The sequence below is a fragment of the Neoarthrinium moseri genome (genome assembly GCF_022829205.1).
Source record: "Neoarthrinium moseri strain CBS 164.80 chromosome Unknown scaffold21_Wmoseri_CBS_16480, whole genome shotgun sequence".
Taxonomy (NCBI): Eukaryota; Fungi; Ascomycota; class Sordariomycetes; order Amphisphaeriales; family Apiosporaceae; genus Neoarthrinium; species Neoarthrinium moseri.
Genome location: NW_026055135.1, coordinates 340,595 through 353,641, shown reverse-complemented (window position 1 = coordinate 353,641; position 13,047 = coordinate 340,595). Strand labels below are relative to the sequence as shown.

Below are 13,047 nucleotides of genomic sequence, written 5' to 3'. Positions count from 1 at the left end.
CAGCTGGACCGCAATTGGACACCTCGAAATCCGAAAAGTGTCAACTCCAAGCTGCTCGACGACGACGACGCACCTCTGATCCGGAGCTCGGGAATCCATTGCTGACCAGGCTGCCGACTTTCTTCGACTCATCCAGCTCCACCCCCTACGTACACGCACACGCCAGAGGTCCGGGGGTGAACTCGCTCTCGCCCAGCTCGGCCCATCATGCATTTCCTGTCCGCGACCGCCCTGCTGCTGTCTGCCGGCCTCTTCCAGGCCGTGCTCGGCCACAACATCCAGCTCCCGGCCCACGGCCGCGAGTGCTTCCACGAGAGCCTGCGCCGCGATGACAAGATGACCGTCACCTTCCAGGTCGGCGACCGCGAGTTCGGCAGCGCCGGCAACCTGGACATTGACTTCTGGGTATGTTAAGCGATTCCAGAGGGCAGGGAGGGAGGGAGGGAGGGCCGCCTCTATAGGGCCGGGCCGACACGTGTGTTGACGTTCCCTAACCTCTGCTGCAGATCACCAACCCCTCCGGCCAGTACGAGACCTTCCAGAAGAGCGTGTCCAACGGCGACTACTCGTTCGACGCCAAGCACGACGGCAAGTACATGTACTGCTTCGGCAACGAGCACTGGGGCGCCAACAGCAAGGAGGTCTCCTTCAACGTCCACGGCATCGTCTACGTCGCCGAGCACGAGGCCGACAAGGATCCCCTCGAGTCCGAAAGTACGCACCACCCCCCTGGGATGAGGGTCCCTCTCCGTCTCCTGCTATTCTTTGGGTCCTCCTACTAACGCTTCCTCTCCCGAAATCAGTCCGCAAGCTGTCCGACCTCCTCGAGCAGGTCAAGGACGAGCAGTCCTACATCGTCCTGCGCGAGCGCACCCACCGCAACACGGCCGAGAGCACCAACAGCCGGGTCAAGTGGTGGAACCTGTTCGTCATCGGTGTCGTCATCGGCGAGTCTGTCTTCCAGGTCTGGTGGCTGCGGAGGTTCTTTGAGGTCAAGCGCGTCGTTTAGAAGGTGAGAGAGAGGCGGGGTTTACTTGGAAGCAAAGCAAAAAATTGGCTTTATAGAGACCGGTCAGTCAGGCCCGGCAGGCGCAGCAGAGACAGTCTCGTCCTGTTTTCTCCTTGCTATTTTGGGGACATCTGGAGGGGCGTCTTACGATGGACACGGAAAACAACGAACGGAACGGCATAGCGTCATGTAAACTGGCTTGTACATTGTAATACCACTTGAAGAACCAAGATGGACCTGCAATCCCTTAACCCACGGACCTACGGAGTGTGAAGCTATTTCGAAGGCCCTCGTTAAGATTCGTATAATAGGCCGGAGATGCCAGTCCTCATCCGTAATGACTGGGTGCTTACCTTGGCACTCGTGGACACCATGCAACCATGTTTCTGGCCATGATTGCTTAGAGCCTCCCTTCAAGACATCCTGCTACTTATATTGATACGTTGGGAGATGCCGCGGCTTAGTAACACTCTCTTCTACCAAATATGTATAGTGACAGGCACAAGTCAAGGCAGTCGTGTATCTATGCTGATAGATGGAACAGTAGTCCTATCATGATGCAAGCTTACCCGACGGACCGTGTGGTCGTGTCATTTTCAATACGAGATTGCTTCAACCCCTCATGGACGTCCTTACTTTCATTAAGGTGGCGCAGGGTGGAGAGGGGTATGTGTTCTCCTCCTGAGAAGCTGAAGTGTTTAGATTGGATACGGAACTCAATTCATTGACAAATATGGCATGGATGGTGAGAATTTGATATTTCTGCCTCGCTTTGTTCTGTGGGGCAAGAGAGACTCCGACGCAAAGGCAAGTATGGCTACAGTATTTTTCGTCGTGTTGAGTGGTATAGGAGAAGAACTCTGAACCAATTCACATACCCGACATTTCCATATCTGGGAGGGCTGGTCCTTGTTACAAACCTAACACCAAAGGGGCATTCAAACCCCAGCTGCCTTCAAATTTGTACGGGAAGCCTGTGTTCGAGGAAGTTATTCTGGTGCCAGTCTGCGTCACAACATTTCTCGTGCAGTAACATGCAAGTGAATATGCTGCCTGAGTACCGATGTGTGTCTCTAGGCCAACGTGCATCACAAGCCAAGCTCTCCAGATTCTTGCTCTCAAGACCTACTCTAAGCAGCATCTGTACAATGATACAAGTATTGCATCCCATCTTTAAATCCCAACAAGGTCCATGGGAGGATGAAGTGCTTTATACGACCGTGCTGCAGGATACCCTGCAATAAAGGCATACTTACCGATCACACCTATTAAACACATAACAACGTTCCGTCTGACCCTGGAAATCACACCATCTCACCCGCTACCTGACGACACAAACAAAATCCAAGCAAAGCTCCCAGCCTATGTTCATCACCTACAATGCCAGAGGTCCGCGAGTTACTTTCCCAGCGGTAGCATACACAATACTTCACCACGCTGCCCGCTTTGTTCTCTTCTTGCCTACGTCCGAGCGTATATTTGCTGCTGTTTGCCGCTCAGCTCACTCTCACCAGTTGGGCCCGCTTTGCTCTTGGGTACGCAGGTCACGCGAGCTTCAGACGGCAGGACGTGGCAACACAAACTCAGCGGCGAACAACGGCCTTTAATCAAGTAACCTGGAGACCATGAAAAAATCCGGAAGACCTGTGTGCCAAATAGAAAAGCACAGGGAGCCTCTTCAGCCATTCTTGCGCGTTGCTCGTATACAAAGCCCACGGGAATGTGTGGTTGTTAGGCGCCAGCTGCCTCCGCGTCGGACAAGCCATCTACAACTCACCGAAAGGAAGTATGAAGACGTGAAGATATGGAGCACTCCAATTATCTGTCGATAATTTGTGTCTCTGTAGAGTCAGAAATGGTAAGAACTCAGTTCCGAATCAATATTTTGTCACAAAGCATCTTAACTGCTGTATCATCTACGCAACCGGGTAAATCGTGGTTACCTCACCTATGGAAGTTCAGCAACATCAATCATGGCTCGTGATATATTCAAGTGCTGAATCCTCTAACACAAGCAGTAACATTTGAACAGAAATATGTTTGGACGATTTACAGGTTCATGAAAACCCGACAGATTGTATGCATGTAAAGTCATGCTTATATACTTTGGGTGAATTTTGTCTCATTACTCGTTGACAAAGAGGCACGCTTGGTCTATATGCACATACGCTCATCATTTTCCCCGACCACCGCTCCCCTCGGATGGCCTAAAAGAACCAACTGACTGTGACCACGGGAACTCCATCTGAGTACAAAACAACGAAACGCACGTATTGGGAAAACCACCTGGGACACGCCTAACACGCCTTCGCCGATGCCGATATGAGATCCTTTCCGTTTGATGAGCCTTGACCATTCGTCTGGGCTCCTTGGGTATCATGAGTTTTTTTTCTATGCAAATGTTGTCCCGTCGCCTCCCCTCAAGCAACAACAAAATTCTCGTCCACGACCGGCAGAACGTCGACGGTGTCCTCGAGCTGCGCCAGGGTGTCACTGGGCAACAGGCTCTTGCCCTTGCTCTTGTCACGATCGTGCTTCGTCATGTGCCGGCGGAGTTGATCCACGCGGATAAAGGATCGCTGACAGATCTTACACGAGTATTTGTACTCGGCAGCGTGGATTTTGCGGTGCTTGGAAAGATTCGACGATTCGCAGAAGCACTTGCCGCAGATATCACACTTCAGAGGCTTTTCGCCCGTATGGGTACGTTTGTGCATTGCTAGGACAGTGTCAGCCACCAATAACAGTTCCAGTTGTTTCACTGATACTGGACTTACTCAGGGCACTTTTTTGTTTGAAAGCCTTCTCGCAGCCCGCGACGTCACATTTGTATGGTTTTTCTCCAGTATGTGTCCGAATGTGCTGGTCTAATGCTTGCTGCGCTGAGAACCTTTCTTGACAATGTTCACACTTGAAGGGTTTAACTGTGAAAAATTAGTACGAGTAAGTCGATCATATATCACAGGGACCTACAAGATGTGTGGGTTGATATATGGCGCCGAAGCTTATTTCTTGACGCAAATATCTGGTCGTCTTTTCGTGAGCAACCTTCCCACAGGCATAAGTACTTCGTCTTGCTTGACATCTGGCCCACATGGTCTTTGCCGAGATGGTCGTGTAGCTCTTCGTTGCTGTTAAAGGTCTGACCACAGATGCCCTGGCCTTTTACTTGCCATCTACATGTATGCAAGTCGGAAACCTCCTGGGACCCAGCAACTGCTATGCTTGGCCTCGTCGACATGGGACTGGGAACATTTGTGTCGGCGGTTAGAGCCGGCGTCTCCATCGTTGACGGTACTGCATCGGCTTCCGCATTGTATATGGGGCAGTTGAAGGCGTTGATGAATGCATGCTGCTGATGCTGGGTTGCTGATCCGGGAACTGCCTTAAGGTCCTGCAGGGTAAATGCCGCATCATGCTCTGTACTTGTATGGTTGCAAGGTTGATCGTGCGGCACAAGCGCATGACCGGCGTGTGAGCCGAAGTTCCAGTCGTGGTGGAAGTATGTCGAGTAGTCGAATGCTGCTTCCGACATGTCGCCGCTCAGGCACTCGAGGTCGTGGCATGCCGTGCCCAGTTGCTCACAGCTTTCATCTTCGCAAGCCGTCGAACAGCACTGGTCGGAGCAAGCGGGTTGGCTGCAACTTGTTGACACGCAGTCGTCCTGCACTGGACAGCGCGGTACGTTGCAGAACGCTGCGTTGTTGATGGGCGGCGTCGAGAACTGCTGGTTATTGTTCAATGTGTGATGGATATATCTTCCCCCGAGGTTCAGGGGGTACTTGACGTCCAAGTCGGACGCAAGGAAGGAGTATGCTGCGTCGTAGGTCTGTGAGGAAGAGGACGGAAAGACGGGACTCTCCAGAGCATACGGATAGGAGCATGATGAGGTTGCCAGCCGCGGACGAGCGAACGTCGCGGCCGGGTACGAGCCCCGGGGTAGGCCCTGGGCATTGTACACTCCGGGGCAGGCATCGACGCAAGAGTCGTCGTGCGAGGTATGAGCTACTTGCAGCGTCGAGGGCTCGACGGCATCGAAGAAGTCCGAGTGGAAGAAGTCGTGCCCAAAGGCAGGGTCATGTTCGTGATTCCCGGGCCCGGGAGCGTCGAATTTTCCCGCCGAGGTGGGAGAGGCCAGACCTTGATACCCGAAGCTTGGATCACCGTGATCAGCCGGGGCGGCCATATTGGAGGGACGACAATTACGGATCTGGAGACCCCAAGAGCATGACCAGACCAAGACCCGTGCTGCAAGAAACAGACGTCCCACACAACTTTGCTTCTTGGGAGGGGCAGCAGCAGCAGAGCAGATGAGCCTTGGGCGGCAGACCTCGTCGTCGACCTTGCAAAGCACCGAGCTGAGAGTTGTCTCACACGTATTCTACCCTGGCACAGGGTGCGTGAATAGCCACGAGAGGGAGAGATACCAAAACGACCTGGTTTTCCTCAGCCGCAAGAAAGAAACGGGTACCGGGCTACCTGCTTTGGCTGACTGTGAGGAGGGGTTTCACCGTTGATCGCCGCTGGCAGCGAGCAGTTCATGTGTGGCACCCGGGGCGGCGAAAGTACCCTTGGGTAGGAGGCACGTTTTCAATGCCTGAGAACCTTGATGGCCACCCGTCCGCGAGAAGCATCACGTCAAGCACAGAAAACGCACAGGGTCCGATGCGCCCACCCGCATTGGATCCCAAGATTCACCTCCCAAGCCGCTTAATATTCGTGCGCCGGGGCCCGTTAGCTCGGTAGTAGAGGCGGCGTGGTTGCATATATTGGCCCTTTGACTGGTTGGCCCTCGACGTCGTATCGAGTCGGCTCCAGGGTATTGTGGATGATGGCCATCAAGGTTGTCAAAAGTCCTTCGCCGTTTCGGGTAATAACAGGGTGGCTGGCGGCTCCGCAGCGGACGGCCGCCAGCTGGCAGCCCGAGCGTGTAAGTGACCGAGCCCGAGGAGGACCCTGTCCACGGCCTGGCCGTCTTGTTCGAGTCGTGTCTCTCCATCCTCTCCCCTAGTCCGTGTCCAAATTATTACTCTCAATCCTTTTGACTTATAATTTGCTCGTTCCTATCAACATTGCACCTTTCAGTTCTGTAGCGGCGTTCGATTTCCCGACTCTCTCGTGGTAACAGACACTCCCCCGGTGAAAATACCGGGGAAAGTCGCACGCCCAGTCCCTAAACCGCCTCACTTTTGCCCTGTTCAAGGCCGAGCATTACCAAAAGCAATCATAGGTTCTCCGGCAAGTGCCAGGTTTCTCCGTCTGGTGGTCGATAATCAGAGCATGGTTTGGCGTGTGTCTTGTCATGACCCTAAGCCAGGGTCCAGCCCATTTATTAGACGTATCCATTTGGCATCGTTCAAAATGGGAGATAACTATCCCGGGGTCGCTTCCCTCGTCTCGCACAAGTCTACAATCTACAATCGAACGCTTCGGTAGACGGCGCTATTTGGTCCACTAAATGCGGAAGGTCGTCCTACCAAACTTTCCATGGTGTCCGCCGAACCCGGTCTGCACCGATGTCCTCAGGCTAAGCTTCCAGCCAAGACGGGTCAGGTCTGACAGCCTGTGGAGTCAATTACTAAGGATTGATTTCCTTCGAACAAAGGGATTTGAGGGCTGCTGGCAACTAATGAATAGGTTCTTAGTGTTCTTGTTGCCAGCCGTTCCATTTAAGCACTTACATCAGTACAACTCCATGCCAAAGGGCTGCGAGTGTACTTCACAGTTCCACTTAGGGCGTTGACAAGTTAGGTACTTCCAAAGTACTACGCTTCCAGCGCTTGATTCTTGGGACACACACGTGCAACGACAAGAATCCACACTCAATACGTCCAAATCCCTTACCCGTCCGCGTGACCCCGGGACTACCAGTATAGGTAATAACAGAGGCGCGAGATCACACTCTTGCCAAGCCCGTAACGGAAGGAGAGGTGAGAAAGAAAGAAAGAAAGAAAGAAAGGAAGAGAGGCCCATCTTTGTCACGAAACCCAAGGCGGGTGCTCTGAACCATAGGAGCCGTCAACGGTTACGCCTGTACCACGTTGAGCCGTCGGGTAGCTAGCAATTCGACAGCCGACGGCTAAGATGTCTTCAAACACAGGATCCAAGCCTGCATCCTAGGAAAGTCATATGTTTAACTTCATCCAACAGGAGATCAAAAAGGGACCCCGAGGGACCCTCAATGCCCTGTCGCGACTGGCAATCGATTTCAATATGGCATTTTGCTCTTCCCTCACCAGCTCCGTGTTGAAATAGCTTTCATAACGATGAAGCTTAAAAAGTATATAAATCGATATCCAATCAAGTTGTGGTCATTTGAGTGGTATATTACTATGCTAATCTCCATATCTCTGTTTTGTTTGGTTCGGGTCCCATCTACCTGTCATGCAATCTTTTTTTTTTCCGGCTAGGGAACGAGGAGGCTATGTGTTGTCAGATTCGTCTGCCGTACATGCTGCACATCGATTATCCCGTCCCCGTCCCACACCGATCCCGAAAATCGCAAAACAATAATCTCTATGGCTCCCAACGCCGGCTCCGAGGTATAATGCGCCCGCCCCTCTAATCCTCTCCGCCTATAATGCTGGTAACCCTTGCGAAAGACATCATAGTAATGACTGTGAACCACAAACCAAAACAACCCCCCTCCTTCTTCTTCGACCTAACTGTCCTCCTTTTCTTCTTTTCATGTTTGCGTATGCATTGTTGCCGGGCTCCCATGTCGGAGTTTTGCCATGGTACGGCCCATTACCGGCGGTGCGCTCATTGGCGAGCTCTGTCGGCTATTGCGCAGAGCCAGGACTCTAGCCGCCTCTGCGCATTTGGCTTCAAACTTCCTGCTTCTCTCCAGTTCCCGCGCCATGTGTGTCATGCGATACTGCTGGGCTTGCATGGCCTCCTCCTTGATCCTATCATGTTGAAGGTTCTTCTCTGCCCTGATCCACGTGTTGTCAAGTTTCCGCGCTACATCCTCGGGCACGCATGTTGGGGGCTCGTCCGATGGCCTCCAGGTGCTGGAGCCTCCCCAGAAGCACTCAAAAGTGAGTTTCGCCTGGTTGTTGACGTTATCGTCGCCCCAAATTACTACCGTGTCGCCGTTGTAGAGCTTCATCCAGTGGCGTGAAGGTGCTTTGCTGTTTTTAGGCTCGAATGACGGTAGTTGGTTATTGTTAATGCGTAAACCATTGGTGGCTTTGGTGGAGATGTAGAATGCATACGAATCAGGCTCAGGGGAAGCACGCGTGCTATTAGAGCTAGGTGATGATCTTGCCTCCCACGGTCTGAAGCAGTTGGATGATGCAGTATAGCCTTCCCGCCACAGCACTATCCGAAAGGCGTGTTTGGGAACCCGAGGCTCCATGACCTGTGGATAGGTGCTGGTGTTGTCGCTGGCTCTGCCCCAGGAAATCACCGGATCTGTGATGGAGATGCCGATTCCCTTCACCAGAGAACCGCTGGAGGAAGTAAGTCTCGCGACCAGGGTCTTTGAGGATGTAGTGACTAGTGACGGTCTGGGAACGTGGCCTTCAGGTGGCAAGGTGTCTGGAAGTGAATCGACTCCATCATCTGACGCAGGAACGGGTGCCGTGGGCGGCAAGTCCCATTCGCTGTCAAAGTTGACGGAGCGGCTGTCTCGGCGTAGGAATGGTCGTGTCTCGGTCAAAGGCCCGATGGCCTCCGTTTTGTCGGCAGTGGGTGGAAACCACTTCATCGCAACGTCCCAGAGAGGTGTTTGTCCAGGACTGAATTCTTCCTTTCTTCTTTCAGCAGCCGATTTGAACGCATTGTACTGAGAATGAGTCATTTCGGGGTAGTCCAGGTGCCATGTTTCTTTGGCTGCGGCATCCCAGAATACCCTCTTATCCACAGGATAGTCGATCAGTCGCCCGGATTCGCTTTTAACGGCCGGGGGAACTAGTGCCAGCAAGGCCTGCTCTTCGTCATCATCGATGTCGTAGTCTAGTAAGTCTTCATCCTTAGACTTGAGCCTCTTGAACGATGGCTTTAAGTTCGATGAAGGGCCCTCGAACTCGTCACTGGTGTCGTACGCAGGCTTGCGCTTGCTGGTGTTCAAATCGCTCATTTCGGATCGCAAGTGGGCTGCGGGCCGCGCCAAAGACTTCATGTTGAGATTCTCGAGCATGCCCGAGTCACCGCCGAGACTTTGCGACGCGATCACTTGAGCAATGCTATGGGACTTCTCATCTATCGTGGAATTACTGGACACGATTAGCCGACCCTGCTGCTGCTTCTGGTTTTGGCGCGGTGTCGACAGATCCTCAGATTCGAAGCTGTCGCGTACCACGGGGTCTATGATTTCGGTTTCCCCGAAGCTTGCTGATATAGGAATGTTGAGGTGATCTTCGTTGATGGCACCTGAACTGCCGATGGCTGAATTATTGACCTCGCCCCACAGGCGGTTGGGTGCAGGTTGGCCAAATGTATAGTTCTCCTTGTCTTCCTCAAGGTCCATGGACAAATCGATTCCTGGTTCCATCAACTCACTTGCCATGTCATCGATGGACTGGCCCTGCAGCTGCATGGAGCGGTGGTAGAGACTGAGTTGAGAGGCTCTCTGCTCTAATCCATCGTCCGAGATCTCATCAGCAGACTCTGTTGCAGATGGGTTCAGCCATGGATGGTTCTGTAGCTCAGTAATAGTCGCCCTCGTCTCCGGGCGCCTATCGATCATGCGATTCAAGAAGTAGATGCCATTTGGCGAGACTTGCTCATCTACCAAGGGTGACACGTCCAGAGGTTGCGTCATAATGTGATGCAGGAGCTCGGTGTAGCTTGTTCCGTTCCTAACCGGAAATGGAGGCTGACCAGTCAACGCATAGAACAGTACACCGCCGAGCGACCATACATCTACTGCATGATCATACCTCTCCTTATTGACTGGTCTTCGCTCTCGCGGACGAACTCTGCGGCCCTCCTCATCGTACGTACTGTATTCGGAGTAGACCTCCGGAGCACAATACAGCAGTGTGCCGCAAAAGGTTTTCAGGAAGGTCTGTTCGGTGTCGATCATCTTCGACAACCCGAAGTCGGTGAGTTTGACAATAAATGGATCCGTAGAGTAAACCAAAATATTGTCCGGCTTCACATCACGATGGGTAATCTTGTTGTCGTGGAGGTAGCCCAAGGCGTCAATCAGCTGCCGGGCCATGATCTTGACGTATGGCTCCCTGATGTTGCCTTTGCTCTGGATAAGTTTGCCGAGATCGCCGCCAGGAACATACTCCATGACAATGATGAACTGATGTTGGTCCCAATCAAAGTGCTCAATGTATTGTACAATGTTGGCCTTGCGTTCAAAATTAGCAACACACACATACCAGCTCGTCAAGCGTGGAATGTACATACGTGGGATACTCGTTGCATAATCTTCATTTCGTTTTCCACTTTTTGGTCGAGGACGCCATTCTTGATGAATTTTCGCTTGTCTAACTCCTTCGCGGCGTATGGCTCCCCAGTGTACTTGTCCGTGACTTTGTACACCACGGCGAATGCACCCTTGCCGATCATATTGACGCGGTTGTACCTCTCGCCGCCACGGAACTCTTGCGGCTGCCGAAATTCTGTCTGTGGCATTGCCGCTTGAGTAGTCAGGCCATCTTCCTCGCTGCGCTTGTTGCGAAATGGTGGTGGGAAGAGGTTGACCTGCCTCAGTTAGCATATTCCATCTTGGCAGATTTCATCTGATGTTTCGGGTGACATGACTTACGGGACCGCTTGGTCCAGGTCCGATGGTTCTGTCAAGGTCGACTTCTCGACCAAGCTTCCGAAAGTAGGCCTGGAGGTTGCCGCGGTACGCCGCTTCTAGGTCCGCATCGCCATCTCTCCGCGGCAAACGAACAACAAAAGCCAAGTCCTCGGCGTTTTCGTGCATCAGAATCTTGATCGTTGTGCCACTTGTCAGAACTCTCTTCGTCTGATTTGCCTGGCCATCCCGCCCGTCCCTTCTCTTTTTCAGCATGACGTCGTCCACGATAGTACCATTCGTCGACTGATCCTCCAGCATGACCACACCGTGGTTGTTGATGTATATGCGGAAGTGGATGTTGCTGAGCCTCCTGAGCGGGTCGTTGACGAAGCAGATATCGCATCGTCCCGAGTTACGCCCAAAGGTGAAACCCAGGTTGGGCGACTTGACCGTGGACGACAGCTTCAGCACAATGGCATAGTCACCCACACCGCGAGTGCGGCCAAATTTCCGAGCTTCATCTTCGCGGTACAGGTCGGCATCGACGGCGTCGGCGGCGTACCGGCCTACGATATGGGGACTATATGGGTTCTCGGAGGCAATGCGCTGGACTTCTCGACTGGCATTATCGGTGTTGGGGTAGAGGAGACAGACGATGTCGGCAATGTCCTCGTCGGAGAAGCCCGAGTTTTGCTTGCCTAGCCGGCGTGGATCCAAGGCATTCTGGGTCGCTGGAGGGATACGGTCAGAGTCGGTTCTCGCAGGTTCAAAGTCACTTGGGGGGGAGGCAAGGTGGGTTTGGGGGTAGGGCGAACCTGGTTGAGTGGCCTGCGAGTCGTCTTGTGAAGCCATCAGGCTGCAAAGAAGCAGCCCAGAGAGCAGGTCTCAGGCGTCCGTATACCAGCAGCAAGTCAGATATCGCAACCACGGACGCAGGACACTTGGGGAGACGCGCAAGAGGCGGGAGCACCGACTGCAAGGCCTGCGTCAAGCGTCGAGCAGCCGGCTGGGGCGTTGATGTGCACACGAGTTTACAGAAGCAAGCGACGCTCGTCGGATTGACTGTCGTGGCCATGCAAAGGGTCAATGATCAGGGCGAGGCAGACATTCGCTTGCGGTCGCAAGGCGGCGGTTGCGGTGGGGTTGAGGCCCGTTGCTGTGGTTGCACCAGACGGGACCGTCTACAAATCCGCGGGCAGCTCTAACAAGTCAAGAACTCACGGCAGTTGTTTGGAGGCAAGCAGGACGGGAGAAAGAAGCTTGCGACGAATCTACTCGGACAGACATGGAATGAAGCAGCAGATGGGGGCTTCTCGCTCGGCGGGCGCGGGAGAGAGAGAGAGCCAGGAAGGCCGGTTCATCAGGTGAGCGTGGGCGGGAGAGCGTGGACTCGAGGAGCGACCGAAGGCATCACAAGGACTCGATGCCGTCGTCCCAAAATTATTTTAGCGAGGGCCCGAGGCGACTGACGTCCACTGATGGAGGGCGCCCGGGGTGCCTCGTCCCCCAAAGGTCTCAAGGTCTGGCAGCCTGGGAGGACGAGTGAGGCCGGCGATTGGTCACCGAGCTCTGGTCTGGTCGGCTGTCCAGGCTGCTCCCCACCCCGGGGCCACCCTGTGGTCCGCCAGCACTAGGCGGTTCTGGGTATAGCCCCAGGGCGCGGGTTCCCAGTAGGGGCCCAGCTCTCCTGCCGCAATCCAGGCAAGCTCACGGCTCGCGGCGGCGGCGGCGGACGCTCCCAGGCGCTTGGGACGGGACGCCTTCGATGTTTGGGTGTGTCCTAGGCGTCTCTTGCGTCGAATTAGAGTTCGACGCCCCCATGCAGAGTGCTGAGTGGAAGGCAGCCAGTCTCGTCAGACGTTTCACGGCATGACAAACGGCGACGAGTGCCATGCCCGCCAGACGCCGTGCAGTACGGGCGCCATTGAGCAGCACAACTCAAGTCGTGCTGTATATACCTCCTGCACTGTAAGCAAGGGCTGGCCAATGTCTGGTTGGACAATCTTGCCCGCAAACGCACCCTCGACAAGGCGGGCAGGGTCTTGAGTCCATGATCCTGGTTTGCCCCTTTCGTTGCGCAGATCCGTACATAAAAGCTGTACCCTGGCTGAGTATAATTAAGCAAGTTGTGTCCTGGTTGACTGGGGCTTAGTGGGAGGCAGTGGCTGACTGGCCAATTGATTGATCCCTTTTCAAGAGCCAAACTATGAACATAGAGATCACCGATCCTTCTGTCATAACTTCCTGATATCAATGCTTGCCACAACCGGGGATGAGACTCCGGCCACATTCCACGCCGAATGCGCCTTTCTTTTTCTTTCAGCCCTCATAG

At 53.7% G+C, this 13,047-nt stretch overlaps 3 protein-coding genes across 3 annotated transcripts; 1 reads left to right on the top strand and 2 right to left on the bottom strand.

The window, feature by feature from the left end:
• Nucleotides 1-207: 207 nt before the first annotated feature.
• Nucleotides 208-1,009, top strand: JN550_006249 (uncharacterized protein; the record flags this gene model as incomplete). Its single annotated transcript, XM_049317967.1, has 3 exons — nt 208-405; nt 507-714; nt 804-1,009. 3 exons carry the CDS (start codon nt 208-210, stop codon nt 1,007-1,009), a joined length of 612 nt encoding a protein of 203 aa, XP_049171809.1.
• Nucleotides 1,010-3,429: 2,420 nt separating this feature from the next.
• On the bottom strand, nt 3,430-5,195 carry JN550_006248 (uncharacterized protein; the record flags this gene model as incomplete). Its single annotated transcript, XM_049317966.1, has 3 exons — nt 3,430-3,728; nt 3,787-3,933; nt 3,983-5,195. 3 exons carry the CDS (start codon nt 5,193-5,195, stop codon nt 3,430-3,432), a joined length of 1,659 nt encoding a protein of 552 aa, XP_049171808.1.
• Nucleotides 5,196-7,694: 2,499 nt separating this feature from the next.
• Nucleotides 7,695-11,567, bottom strand: JN550_006247 (uncharacterized protein; the record flags this gene model as incomplete). The annotated part of the gene is made up of 3 exons (XM_049317964.1): nt 7,695-10,316; nt 10,376-10,672; nt 10,737-11,567. 3 exons carry the CDS (start codon nt 11,565-11,567, stop codon nt 7,695-7,697), a joined length of 3,750 nt encoding a protein of 1,249 aa, XP_049171807.1.
• Nucleotides 11,568-13,047: the final 1,480 nt, after the last annotated feature.